General features: G+C 50.2%; 1 protein-coding gene across 4 annotated transcripts in view; it reads right to left on the reverse strand.

Annotated features, from left to right (window-relative positions):
- Positions 1 to 895: 895 nt before the first annotated feature.
- The window catches only part of thrab (thyroid hormone receptor alpha b), a 29,853-nt gene continuing 11,629 nt past the window's right edge, over positions 896 to 19,119 (reverse strand). For 3 of the 4 annotated variants that reach the window (XM_055504332.1, XM_055504331.1, XM_055504334.1), the window contains 7 exons: positions 18,056 to 18,117; positions 15,913 to 16,013; positions 15,328 to 15,475; positions 15,033 to 15,238; positions 11,099 to 11,245; positions 9,824 to 10,082; positions 896 to 9,751 (listed from right to left, as the gene is read on the reverse strand). In XM_055504332.1, the coding sequence (XP_055360307.1) occupies positions 9,501 to 9,751; positions 9,824 to 10,082; positions 11,099 to 11,245; positions 15,033 to 15,238; positions 15,328 to 15,475; positions 15,913 to 16,013; positions 18,056 to 18,117 (1,174 nt within the window). In that variant the 3' untranslated portion in view covers positions 896 to 9,500. Of the gene's footprint in view, positions 9,752 to 9,823; positions 10,083 to 11,098; positions 11,246 to 15,032; positions 15,239 to 15,327; positions 15,476 to 15,912; positions 16,014 to 17,449; positions 18,029 to 18,055; positions 18,118 to 19,119 lie in introns of those variants that run through there. The other variant, XM_055504333.1, reaches the window with a different exon arrangement.

A 19,119-nucleotide genomic window follows, 5' to 3' on the forward strand; every position in this document is an offset into this window, starting at 1 on the left:
ATGACGAGCACGAAGCGCGCGTGTGTGTGTGTGTGTGAGAGAGAGAGAGAGAGAGAGAGAGAGAGAGAGGCAGTGGGTGAAGCGAGGGGCTGGGCCAGCTTCTAAACAGCCAGCGAGGGATTGGTTGGAGGAAAAGCTGCCTTTGTGAGATCACAGCCCCCACAACAGCTCGGTGGAAATATCCACTTGTGCCTTCACCTAATTAACAGCAACACATGTTCAGGAGCGGCTTAAATCACCTGTAACACGGTCCACACTGGTCTGTGCGAGTCCTCGTGGAGCTGCACCACACGAACTGCAGCTACAGTCCCTTCACCAAGCGAAGAGCACAGATAGAGGTGAAATGGAAACGCTGTGAACCAAAGGGCCGGACTTTCTGGATTCCTGCAAACAGGCAACGTTTAAAAGCTGCTTCTTCAATTCAGATTTTCCTTCTATAGCATTACTTCAAGCTGAGTGTCGGGGTCCAACTCTCCTAAACCAGGGACGATGGCCTTTATCACCCGTCCACCAGATGGTGACACTCCGGCACACTGGGCCGGTCGCACACAGGTTCACCCCTCAACCTGCCACCAGGTCAAACACAGGACGGACGGGATGAGCCGTGACGTGTGCCGAGCGGAGCCGCCGGCGCCCGTCATCGCTCACCGGCGCTGATTGGAGCAGACGAGCCTCGTTTACCCTTCACTTAGTCATTCCATCAGGCCGGTGCTTTCGCAGGCTCGTGTTGTTTCAATTATTATTATTATTATTAGGAACTCTGATTCCTAATAATGAATCTGTTCAATAAATGTGAAAACGCTTTGACTCCAATGACGATGAGAAGTGAGAAGAACTTTCTTCAGTAATAAACTAGAGCTGGGAACCAATAACAGACCAAAGAGGCAGTGAGATGTAAATTTAGTCACATATTTATTACATAAATATATAGTAAAATAGACCAGCGACAAATACCATAAAAATATCTTCCTCTGAAACCCTGACCATAAACAAAGATTTGAAAATCACACATTGACATTTAAAACACGCTGATTGTCTGGACCTGTTAGAAGCAGCCCACCACAAAAACCTGACGACACACCACCCACTGGACTCGTGATGGGGGGGGGGGGGGGGGGGGGGGGGTGGACGAGGACGGACCCGGTGGACGAACGCGTGGGTGGGTGGGTGGTGGGAGACGAGATCACAGTAGATTTTGGGCGGCTTCCTGCTCGCGAGCGCGTGGAGCTGGACCGCTGGTTCGCCGCCGTGCATCATGGGAATAGATCCTGAATTGAGTTCCTCTGCTTTGTTTGACGCCATCGGGACAAAACCGAGCTACGACCGGAGGAAATGAACTAAGTGAGCCTTTAAGTCCTTTCTCATGCTCTTCGCCTTCGTGCAGAGAATGGCCGCGCGTTTCCTCGTGTGCTGTGCATCATGGGAGCTGAGTGGACGTCACGCAGCCTTCTGAGGAAACCAGGAGGTAAAACCCGTTTTACGAAGATCTGGAACCTGCACTGTTGTAATAACTGATGCGTGGCTCGTGAATGTTTCCTGTTCACTGACTGAAACACAATCAAGCCCCACTTAACGCAGTCGTATCGCACACGCTGTCCTTTCGCTATTAAATATTGTGGCCGTCAGGTCACGAAGAAGGCCGCCTGCAACATTCCTCCCATAATGAATTTCATGAGCCGCTGAGTCGCTGAAATGCGTCGTTAGAAGCTGCTGAACCAGAACCATCACAGCTCAGACGTCCTTGAGTCTCTGGAGCTTCAGAGACGACGGCACTCGTCTGACTTTGAGTTCACGCAAACGCCTCGCATCATCTTTGGCACCTTCCAACTAATCCCTGACCCCGACCGGACCGGACCGGACCCCTGAGTGTCTGCAGAACGGGCTCTGCAGTCACAGTGAAGTAAGGAACCCTCCAAGGACTGGTGCAAATGTGGGCGTTTTTAAATCTCACATGCATCTTTTTGTAAATTGTGTAACAAATACGTTCACAGGCTCCTTGAAAAAGAAGAAACAAAGCAAAAAGTCCAGACAAAGGTCAGGGCTCGAGGTCTGTTGGGCAGAGAGATGAATGCCCCACCACCCCTTTTGCCCTTTAGCTGGAGTTTCCTGGTCATGGTGCTCTGACAGGACAGCGGGCTGTGAACGCAGTCTGTAGACAACATCAAGTCAATGGGAAACAGAGTCCACGTCGAGCAGCGCCAGCGGCCGCTTGAAACGCGATCTCGGGTTTTTAGCTTAAAGCAGACGAGGGCGCCTCCTTTGGGACGAGGAGCCTGAGAGCTGGTGGCTGGTTTGCTGGTGCTGCAGAAGGTGTCAGAGCGGGACGGCTTGTTTGGTTTGCGTTAGCCAGCGGTTCTGTGAGCTGCGCTGCATGTGTGGGACAGGGGAGCAGACGGAGCGGACGAGGGGAAGCACCCTTTGAGGCCAGCGGTCCAACCTGAGCAGCCTGAACCCCATGACGCGTTGCATATTTCTCATCTAACAGTGAAGTCGTGTGACTCACGCAGTCCCATCTACTGATCTAATCCACAGACTCACGGATAGACTCTTGTACATTCTTTGCTGTCTAGGAGTGTGATTTCGCACTTGTTTACAAAAATATCCCCATAAATATAAATCTGCGGGTCGATAGTCAGAGCAGCACAAAACCTTTCCATCCTCTAAGTTTGGTTTACTAGACATCTGTCCCCTCATCGTGTTTGGAGTGCATAGCAGTGAATGGAGCATCGTGTGCGTCTGGACGAGGACGAGGACGAGGCCTCGACGCACACGTTCGCTCACACCTGACGCTTTAGGCTTAAATAGACCTCAACCATGACTCAGCATCTGCGTCGCTCCACCAGAAGAGGTGGAGGAGCACAAACAGGTCCACCACTGCCCTCGACCCCTTCCTGTCTAGTCTCCAGTAACGCCAGTTACATTCTTCACACACAACAACAGTAATTCATAACCGGACGCATGCACCGGCCTGAAAAGGTGCTTTTGGAGCTTCAGGAGGAGAAACGGAGTCCACCGCAAAGCAAACGCTCGTCACATTCCAGCACGGCGCTCCCATGTCAACGTGGACACGCACATTCACATGCACACGCCCACACACATGCACAGCCGAGGACGGAGGAACCGGGCCGTTAGCTTTTAGCCGTTAGCCGGGTGGAGCCGGGAGACGGGGAGCAGGCGAAGAGACCACGCGACTGTCAGCGACGGCAGGAGAGGCGTTTGTGTTCAGACAAAGTTAGACTGTGGTTTATTTAACGTGTCAAGAACCCGACTGGAGTTAAAAAAAAAATAAATAAATAATAATGTCTCAGTCGCCTGCTCCCAGAAGTAATAAGATACCAGTCAATTATCACAAATGGACCTCGCAAATTATGGGTGGAAAAAATAGGTACACCCAAGATAAAAAAGTCTAATTATGATTACATTTTTCTTTTAAATTAATTCAACAGTAATTAAAGTTTTTTATTTCACTTTGACTGATCTCCACCTCTTACTTCTTTCGGCAGGAGAGTTTCCAGAAGATGCAGCAACAAACACGTCATCGCTCCGCTCTCACACACGAGGCCTTTTCATTTCAACGACAGCGCGGCTCTTTACGGCTGCAGGGTCCAGGCTTTGCTCTTGTCCAGGGCCGAGGAGCAAAGGGTACAAAGCTGATTGCAAATGGAGGCGACAGAACAAAAAGATGAGCTAACAATGGGGTTTCATCTAAGGTTCATCATCGTTTATTAGAAAATGTTTTTACCTGAGAGAATCCTTCAATAGCTTCCTTTACCCAGTCGAAGCAAAGTGGTGTGTGTCTGAGCGGCAGCGTGTGCGTGTTTGTATGTGTGTGTGTGTCTGGGCCGGGTCTAAATCATGCTCTCGCGGGTGGGGGCGTCTCCAAGGCAACCAGGGGATTCTTCCTCTCCCCCTAATATATAAAAAAGATCTGAAGAGGCGAGAAACACGCCCACAGATTTGCTAACTCTTATTGCACTTCATTAAAAATAATTGTAAACTTTATAATTATGGTTCTTTGCCCGAAGGCTGCAGCTGTCTTTATTTTAAGCTAATTCCAAACACATTAAATGGTGCAAAAGGCATTTGGCTTGGGTGCAATTTATATCTTATCTCACAAACATTAACCAACAGACTCCTCCACGTTTTGTGAATTGTTGTGGGCTCAAAGTGCTTCGAAGTCTAGTGCTCATCTAACTAACTAACTAACTAAGCGGCCGCCAGCTGATTGTTGGCAGCCTGTAATTGTTTAATCTCGGTGGAGTGATTTTTCACGGGAGACGTCAACTGGCCTCCACCACCCAGGAAACTCTTTAGCGTTACATTATCTTGGTCAAAGTAGAAAAGGTGACGCATCACACGCAAACTGGAGCGGCTCAATTTAGGGGTCTGTCTACATCTAATAATTAACGAGAGCTTGGCATCAAATCGACATGGGCTCCAGATACACACGCACACGCATGTGCATGCGCACGTGCACACACGTAGCCTACACACACACCACCTTCTGAGCATTTTACAAAACACAGCACATCTCAAAACTCTCCACAACATCCCCAGTTCCCCTCCCGCTTGGTTTTGGGAGACCCAGACCACCGCGGCCCGAGAGGCGGCCCCTGAAGACCACCGTCCGGCCCGGCCGCGGTCCGGACCCCTCGCCCACACAGAGTAGCAAGGGTCTCCAGGTCACAGTAAGAACCTCTGGAATCCAGGCCGAATTTGATTCTGTGAGCAGGACGCGTCGTTACACTGAGCTCGTGTTTCAGGGGGACTTGGAGGGAAATTGCATAGACGTCCTGCTACTTGCATGTCATCACAAACATTTGGCATAGGGGTGGAGGTGGGGGGCACAAACAACCATGAAACAAAGACAAAAAACATCACAGAAAATCTCCACCGTTGTCTGACGTGTCCCAATCGCCATGTTTCTAGAGGGAAGCCAGGCTCGAAAACCTCAGAGCTGGTTGAATGATGGGCGTGACCTTCCATCTGGAGACAGATTTGAAGGTAGAGTCACACCAGAATCGGCCTCCATGGTTCCTGTCACACAGTCAATTGGAGCATGACAGAGGCGGAGGCTCATTGTTACTGTGTCATAGGAGAAACTGGACGTTTGCCACATTGACTATGGTCAGTGGAGCCTGTGAGATTCTTGAGACTGGCTTCTTTCAGGCTGGTTGTGGTGCACGAGCGGGACACTGTTTCCAGCCATACTGTGGGTGTGCAGCAGCCACGCTGGCCCGCAGTCGCTCTAGCACGCTTTCTATTCCACCCCTCGCCCCCCTTTACCCTGCCCTCCTCTCGCCCCTTGACCTCCGGCCGCCGTGGCTGCCGGCTACACCCTCACCATGGGCCGGGACGAAGCGAGTGAACACAGACACATACACAGGCGTGTGCAGCGCGTCATGCCGCGGTGGGGATGCGACGGGTGTGACTCTACGTCAGGAGGCACAGGGTTGAGTCATGTTACTGAATATGGAGCATGCGAGTGAGGGTGGGCACACTCATCCAGATGCATTACACATCACGCCGCCTCCTTCCTTCCCCTCTTACATGACACTGGGTTGCAGTGAATCTCGAGTGTTGTCTGCTGCTGTATTTACATCCTTGGTTACGGCCAAAATAATCAAAATCAAAGAACAGAAAACATACAAAAATACATGACATAGTATTGCACCTTGCAGACGGGCAATAAACTTCTCAGTTTTGTTGGTTGTTTGTAACGTGTATGTGACAATGGGGTTTCTGCTGGTGCGTGGAAGTTAGGTTGTGGGTGGCGGGCTCAGGTCCAGCCCCCTCCTGTCAGCTACATTCAATACCATGAAACACTCAGCCATTACAAAAGGTCTTCATCTCTCAGTCTCTGGGCCATTCACATTTTGAGTTTACGGTCTGCGCTCACGTCAGCAGACGGTCTCTATCGTCACACGTTCTCCCATCAGCTGAGAAGCAAGTCATTGAGAGAGAGAGAGAGCGAGCGAGCACCAAAGCTTGAGGGACGAGTCCGTTTGTAACTTACACTGATGCGTACACACAAGCACATATTATCTGAACATATACATTTTTTTAAATTTATATATGCATCTCTGAACTTTCACATGTGCCTGCAAAATATGACTCCTCCCAAGGTCCTTTGAGTTTTGTGTTGAGTGAGGTATGACAAGATTGTGTTTCAGTTTCTTTCTCTTTTTTTTGTTATTTTCAGTTTTGGTTGCATTATTTTTACGGTTTGTGTTTTTCTTTTCTTCAAAGTTGCATTTAATTAAAAAAAGAAACAAAATATAAAAAAGAAATTCCTGTTTTGTTGATTAAAAATTCCTCCTGATAAAAGGGGACGGACAACTAGACAGACACAGACAGACGAACAGATGCGTTGGCTTGTCAACACAAACTAGAGGCAGAGAGACGTGGGATATTTTCTATGTTACACTGCACGCATGGTCCAAAAAGTGACTACAGCTGTTTTTTTTCCATCTTTTACACAGAGCAGTTGAAGCGTCAAGAACAAAAAAACAAATAAGAAAACAAGAATGAAACGAAAAACATCTCCGATCATTTTGTTCAGGAGTCTTTTTTTTTTTCAAAGTCACGTCTTTATCGTTTTGTTTCTTAACCCAGATCAGACGCTGAAGGTGAAGCAGCTTTGAGCCCCTACGGTCGCGCACACTCACTCACTCACACTCACACACATTCAGCTCACGAGAACCGAGGACCTCAACGCTTTCCTCTTCCCAGTTCTTTTAGCAGTTGCTGTGATTCCACACCTGCATCCGTTGTGATGGTCGCCGTGAGTCGGCTGAGGTGGGACTCATTGTCCTGTCCCCTGACTGAGCGTTTCTTTACACGGTCCCTACAACAAGCCACATCTCTGCCGGCGCTGATGCCGGCGGGAGGTCGAGGCCCCCGCGCGTCGTCCTCGTGTCCCTGCAGCCGCAAGAGTCAGCTTTCCCCTCGTGCACATTCATTCAGTGGCGCAACTCTAAAGGGCGGTTATGGCCGGGCTTGTCTCACAAGGGAGCGGCCGGGACCCAATTTGGTGTGAGCGACTCTGGGTCAGACTGGGTCGACCCACGCGGTGAGCGAATGGACTGGCTGGTTCTGGGAAGGAGGAGGGGGAGGAGGGGACGACTGACGACTCTTTAGGAGGGATGATGGGAAAACGATGCTACAGGGACAATGAATAAGTGCTACACAGCCCTCCCTCCTCTCGCTGGGTTTGACACCACGCAGGTTTGGGACTGAGCCCGCTTTGACTGCCAGACTCTGTCACACAGAGCGGATCAGGACGCGCGCTGTGGTGGGGGAACCGAAAGTGTGACCCAGCTCCGATTGGAGTAAGGGCCCGGGAGGGAGAACTGCTGCAGTAGTGCAAAACCTCCCACCAGCCTGGCTGGGTGGGGGTGGGGGTGGGGGCGGGGGTGGGGCAGTTCAGTCCGAGCTGGGCTCCAGAATCGGCGCTGGCATCTGGCCCGAGTGGAGCATGCGATGCATTTCTGGAGGTGCTGAAATGCTTCTGGTGGTCGCGAAGCAGCGGATTAGCCGTGATCGCTGCCACAGGTTGCTCTGGGGCCGGGCAGCCGCTCTCACGCTCACGTCCTGGAATGGACACGCGGGCTCCTTGCGGTCATAGTGATGAGCATAGTGACGAGGCGCCGTCCTCGCAGGATGAGCCGAGTCACCGCGGGGTCTCAGGTCCGGTGTGTTGCTGCCGTGAGCTGGGAGGCACGTCCACGTGTCCTTCGTTTGCCAACAGAAACAGGAAAATCCAAATCTCACAGGATGATACTTGGTCCCACATAACAAAAAGAGATAATCCGAATGTACTGGGTCCCCCCCTCGAGGCTGGACCCCCCGGGGGCAGGCTGGCCCTCCTGTCTTCAGTGGTATTTCATTTCAACCAAGTGATAGAACTGAGGGTGTGTGTGCTGCTGTGAGTGCTTTCTCTTTGCCTACACCTACACAAACGCCGGGTTATTCTACACATGTGCCAGCTTGAACAGCGCGTGTGTGAGTGTGTGTGTGTGAGTGTGTGTGTGTGTGTGTGTGTGTGTGTGTGGGCAGCTGTCCACAGAGGTGAGGTAGTGCCTGACACCGCAGGGGCAGTGTTGCTGCCTGAGCCTGGGGGTGCGTCCGCTTTGAGGTAAATGGTAGCCTTCTTGGCATTTGCCTGCTCTCAGTGACGGCCACGATGGAAATAAAAGACAAGTGTGTATGGAAGCCGTGCTGGGCCCCACTGAGCTGAGTCCTGCACACGAGCACAGGACCCGTACAAACCCTGCAGGCTCGGGCTGTAAATCCACACCGCTGGGCGGTGCGTACAATAAATGAGGCATTCGCGTTACTCTGAGGTGATGTGTGTTTTCATCTGTACAGTATGTCTGTGTTAAAGAGAGAAGGTGTGTCTGTGTAAGACGAGCTCCGCTGTCCTGCCACTGGCTGCTGCTATTCGAGCCTCCTTGGAGCCTGGGTGTGGGAGATTTACTTGTGAACCCTGGCTCTGACGCCTCGGTCCAGATACTAAATCTCTGGCTGCTCCTCCCGCACTTTCCCTCCTCCTCCCTCCTCTTACGCTCCTGCCTTCCATGCAGCAACAGCTTGGGGAGCGAAGGGCTTCATTGTCATTCATAAGACGCTGCGCTGCTGGCACAAGCAGCACGAGCAATGACAAGGCATGTGTGCTAGTGTGTGTGTGTGTGTGTGAGAGTGTGTGTGTGTGTATGTGCGCGCACGCAGATGTCACAGGAGCTGGTCCAATGACTAAAACCAATACAGAGCCATGAGCTGCACGGTTTCATCTGGAGTAGCCTTGTATAAATATAGCACCGGTTTCACTGGTATCCGTGGAGCCAAAAGCTCCAGAAACGCAACGGCTCAGATTGACTTGAGGAATCGTAATAACTACATGTACGACAGCCATTAAACATCAGAGTAACAAAGCATCTGCTGAGGCTGCAGCGTGCAGTGTTTGCTGAACGCATGAGTGGGAGAGATAATACGCCACTGTTGTTCGTGTTTTCTGAATTACTGCCTTAACACTTATTATTCAGAGATAATACTGAAACAGCTTTGAAGCTTCAAAATATGTAAATCTGTGACCGCTACAAAAGAACCAGAAACAGGGGACGGGCCCCTGCACACAGCGCTGCCCTGAAGAGCTGAGGTGAAACAGGCTGTGGCCGTGTGTGTGTGTGTGTGTGTGTGTGTGTGTGTGTGTGTGTGTGTGTGTGTGTGTGTGTGTCTTGGCAAATGGCTACAACTCTTACTAGATAAGACATCATGCTCAGACAGAAGGGCCCCCACACGGATTTTAAAACAGAGGAAGTAAGAGGAGGAATGAGAGGTGGAGCTCGGGTGGTTCTCCTGCTGCTGGTGTGCTGGTTACTCTTATCGCTGTTTCCAGTTCTTGAACCGCAAAGTTGGAGAAAAGCTCCTTCTTCCTCCGTCCTCCCTCTTCTCGTCTTTGCCCCGACTTCCTCTTCCGCCCGCTCGCCGACAGCCGTGTCTCACACCTCCTGGTCCTCGAAGACCTCCAGGAACAGCGGCGGGAAGAGTTCGTTGGGACACTCCACTTTCATGTGCAGGAAGCGGCTGGCGTGGCACGCCCCGATCATGCGCAGGTCCGTCACCTTCATCAGGAGCTTGGGCCAGAAGTGGGGAATGTTGTGCTTGCGGTAGTTGATGTAGTGCTCGAACGCCAGCAGGTAGGTCTCCTGGCACTTCTCGATCTTGTCCGTGCAGGTCAGACCGGAGCGATCTGCGGAAGGAGGCCGGGTTAGTGGAGGCGACAAAGGCAGGGAGAGAGGGAGGGCGGGCGAGCGACACCCACCTGAACTCATGAGCAGCACGGCCTGCAGCAGCGCCACCTCTGTGTCGTCCAGGTTGAACTGCGCCAGGCTCTGCGCCAGGTCGAAGATGGCGTCCGACACCACGCCCAGACCGCCGTTCTTCAGCTGCTCGCGCTTCACCGCCATCTCCCCGCTCAGCGTCAGCGTCTCGCTCTCCGGGTCGTAGCGGATGGCGGCCCGCAGCGACATGATCTCCATGCAGCAGCCCTTTAGCAGGATGATCTGGTCTTCACAAGGCAGCTGGAGAGCACGAGGTGTGTGAGAAAAGGCTGCAACCAACACGTTCAACCGCAGCAGCAGATGAAATGATAAACGGAAGGAGGACGCGAGGCGTCTCCCGTCATGATGAGGTAAACAAAACAGACCCAGCAGAACCAACGGGAGGACAAAGGAGAGGAGGAAGCAATTAGGACAATAAATCTAATCTATTTCTAGGATGAACACTGTTTGGCATTCGATGAAACTGCGTCTGGAGCTGCATTCATCACCGAGCGCCAAGAAAAAGGAAAACTTTTTCCTAATTAATTGGTTTTTGAGACGCGTATAGGCCTAAATCTGCCTTTAATGCGGGGTCTCGTATTTAGCTGCTGAGGAAATTAATTGGCGATCAATGACTTGTCCTTTTATTTGTCTTGTGATTTTGTACCTGGAGGACGTGATTAGATAAACAGACACATATTTCGGCGAGGTTTTATCGTCCTCTCGCTTTGATCAACGGAATAAAGGTGTCTCTCATAACACACCTCTTCCGCGCTGAATAAAAGATAACCCCGAACATGTTGCGTTATCGTTCGCGGCGTCTGGAATATTAAAATCCTTTATCCTAATCTGCTCCCGTTGAATTTCATCGTCTCTAAAATGAACAGATCCATCAGCAGCGTAATGAATTCATGCTGCTACACTGATTTAAACAGCGGCATCCATCACAGCCGTGACGTTTGTGTTGTAATAGAATGATCTGAGTGAATTTCACTTTAAAATATGCTAATTTAAAAAAGTGGAGACCTCCACTCTCAAACGTATCTTTGATTAATGTCCCCAAAATGGTAATAGTTACAGTTACAACTTCTCCAGCCTTGTACTTCACCACACGCAGCAACAAGCAGCCCCGATCATTATCCAATCACACAGGCTCTCATTACGAGCTACGTGATTACATGCTGCTAATTGAGGAGCAGCAGCACTTAGCTGATTGTCAGCAGTAACGGATGCTCAGGTTGACCCCCCCCCCCCCCCCCACCCCCACCCCCGCTCACCTCAGAGAACATGGGCAGTTTTTTGGCAAAGTCAACGACACGGGTGATGGCAGGAGTGATGATCTTGGTGAACTCGCTGAAGGCCTCCAGGTCCACCTTGTCTCCGTCCGACGTGGGGGCGACCGGGGACTGGCCGATTTTCTCCGGCTACACGTGAACACAAAGGAGGGAGGCCGATTAGAGCGGAGGAGGAAACGTGGCTGCGGACGTGTTCAATTCACCGTCAACAAATCTTTTCACTGTCACTGTCCAGCTCCAATGAAACATTAAAAAGCACATCGTTATATCGTCAGGAGAAACGGCCACTTATACAACATCAGCTTCATTGGAGGCTTGTTCTAGACACAAACTACATTCAAACGCTAGAAGAATCCTTTTAAATTTAGAATGCTTTTATATTCACTTTGTGCTCAGTTGCCTTGGGAGACAAATTAAATGCAATTTATCAGATAAGCGCAGCAGATTGGGCCACGTGAAAGAAATGGGACACGCTGCCAGACGGATAACGTGCTCCGCTCAGAGGAAGACGCATCAGTAATACATATGTTTACAGAGTTGAGAGAATTGAGGCTGTGACCATGAAAAATATTGTTTCACGCTTCACTAAATGAATCGTGTGTCAAGGCTGCGGTCGTACATTGTGGCTGGGCTTCCAACACAAATAGGATGAGATAAAACTATAGGAATAATCACTTCACGAGGAGCCATCCATCATAATCCAGAAGAAAAACAGTTGCGTAAATCAGTGAAATCTCAGCCGTCGTCTGCTGCGTAGCTGGGAGTTCAGCAATTATGGAAAATATAAATAGTTGTAATAATAACTTTGATGGACCGAAACTTGTCATGCAAGCGCCAAAGCGCAGCATGGGTTTCCCCCCGCGGAGGTCAGCGGCGTATATCATTTCAGCGTGGAGCAGTTCTCCGGAGGGAGCTCCGAGCGGAGGCGGTAAAACCCGACCGCAGGACGCGCACGGGTCCGGTTCAGCGCCGTGTCAGCGCCGAGGCTCCGTTTCACGGGAGCAAAGCGATCGCCGAGGTTCAGGGATTAGGCCGATTAGCGGCGACGCTCACTCTGGAAACATCTGGTTTAATGGACCCGAGCCGCGCTTTGCGGCGGCGGCAGGAATCTGTGACCAAAACGCGCCCGTGCAGACGAGCGCTCGCGGATGGTTTCACCAAGCGCCGCAGTCCTCACTACAAACGCGCGGCTGATTATGGGCCGCTGCCCCGCGTCTCACGCCTGTGGGGCTTCATGTGGGCCTCCACTGGACCTGCAACTGTTTGCAAATGCTTGTTTATTAAGCGAGGGGCTGCGAGGGGGGAGCTGAGGCCGACATGAGGGGCTCTGGTGCCTCTGTGTGTGCTAAGCTCTAATAAAGCCCTTTTCTGGGGCCCAGTCTTTGACAGGAAACGCAGACGCCTGGGAATTGGCAATCAGCGAGTGGAGAGGAGAAAACACTGGGCGGCGGGCTCATCAGTTACGTGGCGAGCTTCAACTCTTGACCTTTTATCAGACGGATCAGCTCTGGGGAGTCGCTCCAGTGCGGCTGGAGCGGAGAAACCAGATCCGTCCGCGTTTTAATGGATGCTCCCAGTTCTGCGGTACAACATGCGTTTGACTCTACGTGATCGAGACGTGCTGATTGACTGAAGCTCACAGTGCAATGCATTCAGTTGGTGGCGACTGTAAGACGGTGCTAAGGTGCTTCTCCACCTGTAGTTCATCGCATCCAGTATCTGCTAACAAACTAGTAGCTAGTTTGTAACAAACTAGTAGCTAGTTTGTTTGCGATGGACTACAGGGCAAACTAGTTGTTAGGACGTCGTTCTAACACCTTCAGCGTCAGTTCATAAGTTCATGACCTATTGAAAAGAGATGTGTGTGATTTGAAAGGCTGCCAACAGGCTTTAGTCTTCACTGGGTCTGGAATCTGAATAAAGTGTGGACTGACCTTTACTGGCAAGATAGTAGAGACTTACGATTACTTACAATACGTCGCATGTTTATTTATAGCATTTGATTCCAGGACTATGATCCAGTGACTATTTATCTTGGCTTCCATGAAAGATTTAGTTGAATGTTTCAGATTTTCCTTCAGACACAAACACATGCATCAATGTACATACTGGGATTCTATGTACAGAGTCTAATGCTTGGCGCTTCTATTTCAAAGCTAGGCAATCAATCAATCAATTAAAAGGAAATCAGTCACAAGTAATTCGATTAAACAGATTCGCAGATGTGAGTCACAGCTGTGTGAACTGAGTCTGCAGTTTGACTGGAGAGGTCACAGTGTGTGAGCTTCACACCAGCACATCAGGTTAGCTGGGTTCAGCCAAAGCTGAGCAGGGTTCAACCTGGTGTGTGCAGCAGCTGCAGAAAACGTGAAAGCTCACACTCATTAGTATCAGTGGACCATCAGCTCAGAGTCAGTGTGATCCGCAGAACTGACGCTGACAGGATTAGTTTATTGGTTTTGTTTATGACGCCTTCCTGGACCGACCGCGCTCAAAACGTGCAACACGTGTGGCGTCAGCCAACGAGTTTCCAGGAACACCAATTTACTCACATGTATGTCACGGTCGGGTCCGTCTGACGAACGAGGGGAAGCTGCAGTCACTCTCGTTTGACTCACTCAGAGGATAATTCGACAAAATGACTGAGTGGCAGGCGTCATTAGCTCAAGTACAGTGAACGGGAAGCTGCGTCGCCGCTGCTGTTTATAGCAGCGGCCCCCACAGGGCCCAGTTACCTCATCCTGGTTGGCTTAGCATGCAAATTCACATATTCAGGCTCCAGTGGCTCCAGTCGGCTTTACCCAGGCAGCGAGCGGAGCTTGTGTGAAGTGGAGCTCTCTGACAACAGCCTGGCTTATTATCCAGTCCTGTGTCTTCTAGCATCTCAGTCTGAGATTTAACACTAACGTTCCGTCCAGAGGAACTCGCCTCATCTCTCTAACATCACTTATCACAACTGACTCTGGTCCAGTGCAGCTGGGACATCCCTAATGGCCTCAGAGGGGACAAATCATGACAAAAAGGACCCTGGCAAAGTCTGCAACAAGCAGAAAACAGAGACAGTAGACTCTAGAAGATGAAGTATAGAAATGATGACAGCGATGAGAACGAAACCAAAAGCACCAGGTTTGGTTAAGAACCCACAAGGATTAGGATGAATAAAGCCCCTAAAGTTCTAGCTGAGCTGAGGAAATAAAGACACGGGCAGGAAGAGACAAGAGCACTGGGAATGCTGAGCGATGGAGTCATAAAGGGCTGAACTGACATCCAGTCACGTCAGGACCCAGATGAAAAAAGCTTGTGTTCGCATGAGAACATAATGTGTGTGTCCTTCTGAAACTCAAGATTGAAGACATTTGTTTACACTGTGAAATTAGCCCTGCGGCAGTTTCTCTCCCATCCTGCCTCTGAAAGCTTCAGCGGCTCAACAGTGTTGCTGGGAGAGACCTCAGGTAACGTGAACGCTCTGCATTTTATCAACCGACCTGTCTCTCGTGTTTATTGCTTTTGGAAGCTGCCGATGGTAAAAAATGCACCGCAAAAAAAAAAAAAAAAAAAAAAAAAAATCAGGCTGATCTTATTACCACAGTTTTGGCCATTGTCTCCGCTGGAGATTAAATATCGCACTCACCAAATTAATAGCTGCTAAATACGAGTCAAATATGACAAGAAACGAACGGGCAGCGAGTCAGAAAGAGTAAAATGAGCCCAGCGATCAGAGTCAGGTCATAGTTTCTATCTCTCCACTATCATTTACAGGCAACGTGTGTTGCTTGTAAATGATTATAACAGACATGTCAGTCGTGCTCACTTGCAGATTCACCTTCAAGTACAGTGGTTTGGCTGCAAGCATGTGGTTTAACTGCAGTGTTGTGTTGCTATGAGCAGTGTAGTGCTCTGAGCTGCTGTGTCGTACCAGGAACCGGCGCTTCTGCTTCCACTGCGCGCCCTGAGCGTTGGTGTGTCGATGGGCCTCCGTCACCAGGCGGATCAGCTCCCACTCGGTCCCCGTGGGCTCCGGACGGTTCTGGAGCGTTTTCACCATCTCTTCCTTCTTGCGTCGCTCCCGGTTCTCCTCGATCAGGCGCCGCTTGGCCACGCGCTTCGAGTCGTCCAGCACCACTGGCGGGTCAGAAACAAGCTGTAGGTTGCAGCCATGCATTGATGCGGGACGTCCGTCCCATAGTCTCCTCTTTGGGTTAAACACTCACGGTCCATGGCCATGCCCACTGCAATACACTTCTTGAAGCGGCAGAGCTGGCACTGGTTGCGGGTGATCTTGTCGATGATGCAGCAGCCATCGTACTTACAGGAGTAGCTGGGGTGGAGGTTCTTTTGAATTGTCCTACGGAAGAAACCCTGTGGGCCAATTAAACAGAGAGGCTCAGTGGATGGATGCAGGCAGGAACCCTTTACTAACATTAGATATGTCTGCGTGTCGGCCTAAAAATAAAAATGCTAATTTCCTGGGAACTGTCTAATTAACTATGCGTGGAATGCATCAATGCCCACAGAGTTTGAACACGATCCCATCAGGACGGCCTTAGATCTCAAACACATTAGAGGGAACAGCAGCGGACTGATCGACTAAATGTGAGGAAGACAAACGATGCGAGGCCAAGAACTGACAGGTTCTATGTAAATATGTCAGCATGCGTGTCTGCTGTTTGATACACGAGCGCTGACTTTGAGGGAGGGGACGGTGTCCGACGTGTGACAGCGTGTGTACATGTAATTAAATTCATTATCAGGGTGTGTGTGTGTGTGTGTGTGTGTGTGTGTGTGTGTGTGTGTACCTTGCAGCCCTCGCAGGTAATGCAGCGGTAGTGGTAACCCGTGGCCTTGTCACCACACACCACACATGGCTCATCCTTTTCGAGGTAGCTGGGGATGTACCCTAAGAGAGCGGAACACGAGCACAGGAAGGAGTCATTCCCGGGTCGGTCCGGCCCGTGTCTGACAACCTGCACGTTCAAGGAGAAGCCACTGTGTGACGTTCTAGTGTCCCTGTTTTGTCTGTAATATATTACACTATAATGTTTGGAGAGGTCGAACACTCAATGATACACCTTTCACCTTGTGAGAGAAGTGCACAAGGATAAACATGGAGCTAATGCACAGAGTCCTAATGCTGCAGGCTGTTGCTATAGAAGGAAACACAAGGACGCAGCAGCAAAGACGACGGCTGCTAGCAAACATAGCAATGAGCGCAAATATCCTTAAAAGTCGGCTTTGCAAGTGTTTGATGAGGAGGAAAATACGTTCAGCATTAATCTCTTCACGGCACAATTCGAGGTTCGTTGCTTCTTCAGCTTCAACAACAAATGGTGACGTTCCAAACAAACCGATGAGACTCAACTACAGAGCAAATGCAAACCAAGACGTTCTGTCTCAGACGTTCCTCAAAACCTATTTTGTCTTTTAGGAGATGGAATGAAACACATTCACTCGGTCTCTGTTCTCTGCTTGAACCTGGGGACGGCACAGTTTCTTCTTTTTCCATAATGTCTGGAAGACCAGTTAGCCAGAGCCACAGGAAACCAGCTATATTATATGGCCGACGGTAAAGACGCAAACGTCAGATGTCAAAACACAGACAAATACCAACGCTGAAGTGTGTGCAGCTTGTCTCAGGGTCAGTTGGCCTCTAATTTGTAGGGGGGACTAGAAGAGGAGCCGGGGAACCAGCGACCTTTTACCGCAATTGATTTTTATAGATGACTGAAATCTCCTGACTTGTCTGTTTTCCAACAAACAACTCGAAAAACGCCAACCGAAAGAGCATCTGCTTATAAAAAGGACTGAGAGAAGATGGCAGGCAGTCCTTAGGAGGAGAAGCAAGAAAATGCCGAGGCCTCAGAGGGAGACGGGAGCGGGAGGAAGAAGCTGGAGGAGAAACAAGCCAAAGCAAAGGCCTCAGAGAATCATCCTATAGGAGAAATGTCAGTGCCGGTGAGCAGGACCGGCTGCATCCCGAGCCAAGGAAGCCAAGCCCAAAATCAATAGTGCTGCAGCTCTCTGGCACTGAGCGGCTGCCCCTCCCATGACGGGCACCGCAGTACCTCCACCAGCAGAACCCAGGGAGGGAAGCAGCGCGTTCTATTCAGGATGAATAATATTATTCACGTTTCCCAGCGAAACATCTGCTGGTTAACTTTGCTAAAGATGCTAGAGATGCTAAAGATGTCTCCTCTCAGGCTGGAACTACGATTGATATTTTGTTGTCAGAATAGATAAAAGAGGCAAAGCTTAGAACAATGAAAGCAAAAAGCAAAAGAAACCACCAAAGTGTACTTGAGGATGCACTAATATTAAAGGTGTGTTCATTTTTACCACTTGAGGGCAGCAAACAAGTAGAAGAACTTGAGAACGGCTTCTTATCAAACATCCTTCAGCTTCAGATGGGCTGATTCGTCTTCTTAACAGATGAACACACTGGTCCCTCTCTGTCCTGAGAGGCTGCTGACTCAGCCACCGTCTGGATGAGGATCTACTCTCCCACTGTCATCGCAGCAGAGCACTCCATTCAATCTCAGACAGACGCGGTGAGTGTTCAGGTGGACACTGATGCACAGACAGGCAACAAGCAGAGGAAGAGGCAGGCAAAGGACAGGCCTCGGCGGAGAGGTCCTGGAAATGCCAAATCAAACATCCAGCGGGGGGATTTTCCGTCTGCTCCTCTCAGTCTGACTCTGTCAATATCAATAGAAGGCTCTTCTCCTGCCGTTCAACCAGAGACATTCGAGGCCGTCACTCACGCGATTCTCTGCATCCGACAAGGCGGAGCAGACGGAGCGGGAGGCTTTTGTTTACTGACGACAGACGCCGAGATGTTTCGCTTTCTCGCACTGGAGGTGGCGAATCAAAGCGCTTCATGAACACGAGCCACGTTAAAAGCACATCTCTGGACACAGACAAAGGACTCCATCAGTTACTCACCAGTCATACTCTTCACCGAACATTGGCTGTTCTTCCGCTTCCTTTTTGGGCCATTGAGCCACCTACAAAGGAACAGAGAAAATGATTAGCATGAACAGACATAAGTGCACGTGTGCTGCGTTTTTCAGGATCTTTCAAGAATCAGCAGAGTTTCAGAGCCTCTACAGTTTGGACACATTTGGAGGAAACCTCTGACTCAAGCGCTGGTGACCTATTTCTGCCTCATTCGGCCGAGCCAACCAGGTAACGATGAGGTCTGCGTGCGCCCGTAACAGCCCATGGAAGCGAGCGGTGAACTTTTTAAACCTTCGTCCCGCTGCCGTTTCCCCAGCCAAACATCTGGTGCTTGTTTAGTCTTTAAACAGCAGCGTGATTTGCTGCCACTTACATTTCTAATAGAGAAGTGACACGGCTCTCTACACATTACACACAGGATTGTTTGTCGTAAACACTGTTTGAAATGAGACGAAAGAAACCGTTGCACAATTTCACAAACTAAATCGACTCTGAGAATATAATAAACTCCCTGAATGCCTCTAATAACGAGGGTTCACGTGGGAAACTCGCAGTAATAAACGGAAAACAGCTCCGACTTGCACATGCGAAGCAACATGCATTCTCCACGAGCAGCAGAAACACACCTGCAAGCACACAGACACATGTGAAAGGCATGTAAAGCACAGATGGGAACTGGCTGCTCTGAAGGGAATTATGAAAGCGCAGAGGAGGAGGAGGAGGGGTGAACTAAGAGGAAGGAACATTTCTGAAGAGAGAGCACGCGAGAGAGTCAGAGAGTGTTGCTTGTCAGTGATGGATGTGTTTAGACTCCCCAGAGCCCGGCTCTCTGCTCGCAGACACTCCTGATAGCCTGAACCCCCCCACGATGGGAGAAAGGCTCCATTAGCACCATAAATAAAACCAGGTCCTCTGCTCACGTTGACGAGCTGTATTACTTTATTATGAGCAGGAAACATCTGAGGTGGATCTTGGAATGTTTTTTGGATTGCGCGACGTCTTCCTCGTACGGGGGGAGATGTGCTACTGATGGCTGGCGTGGGTTATAG

This window comes from Betta splendens, chromosome 19, assembly GCF_900634795.4.
Source record: "Betta splendens chromosome 19, fBetSpl5.4, whole genome shotgun sequence".
Classification (NCBI taxonomy): domain Eukaryota; kingdom Metazoa; phylum Chordata; class Actinopteri; order Anabantiformes; family Osphronemidae; genus Betta; species Betta splendens.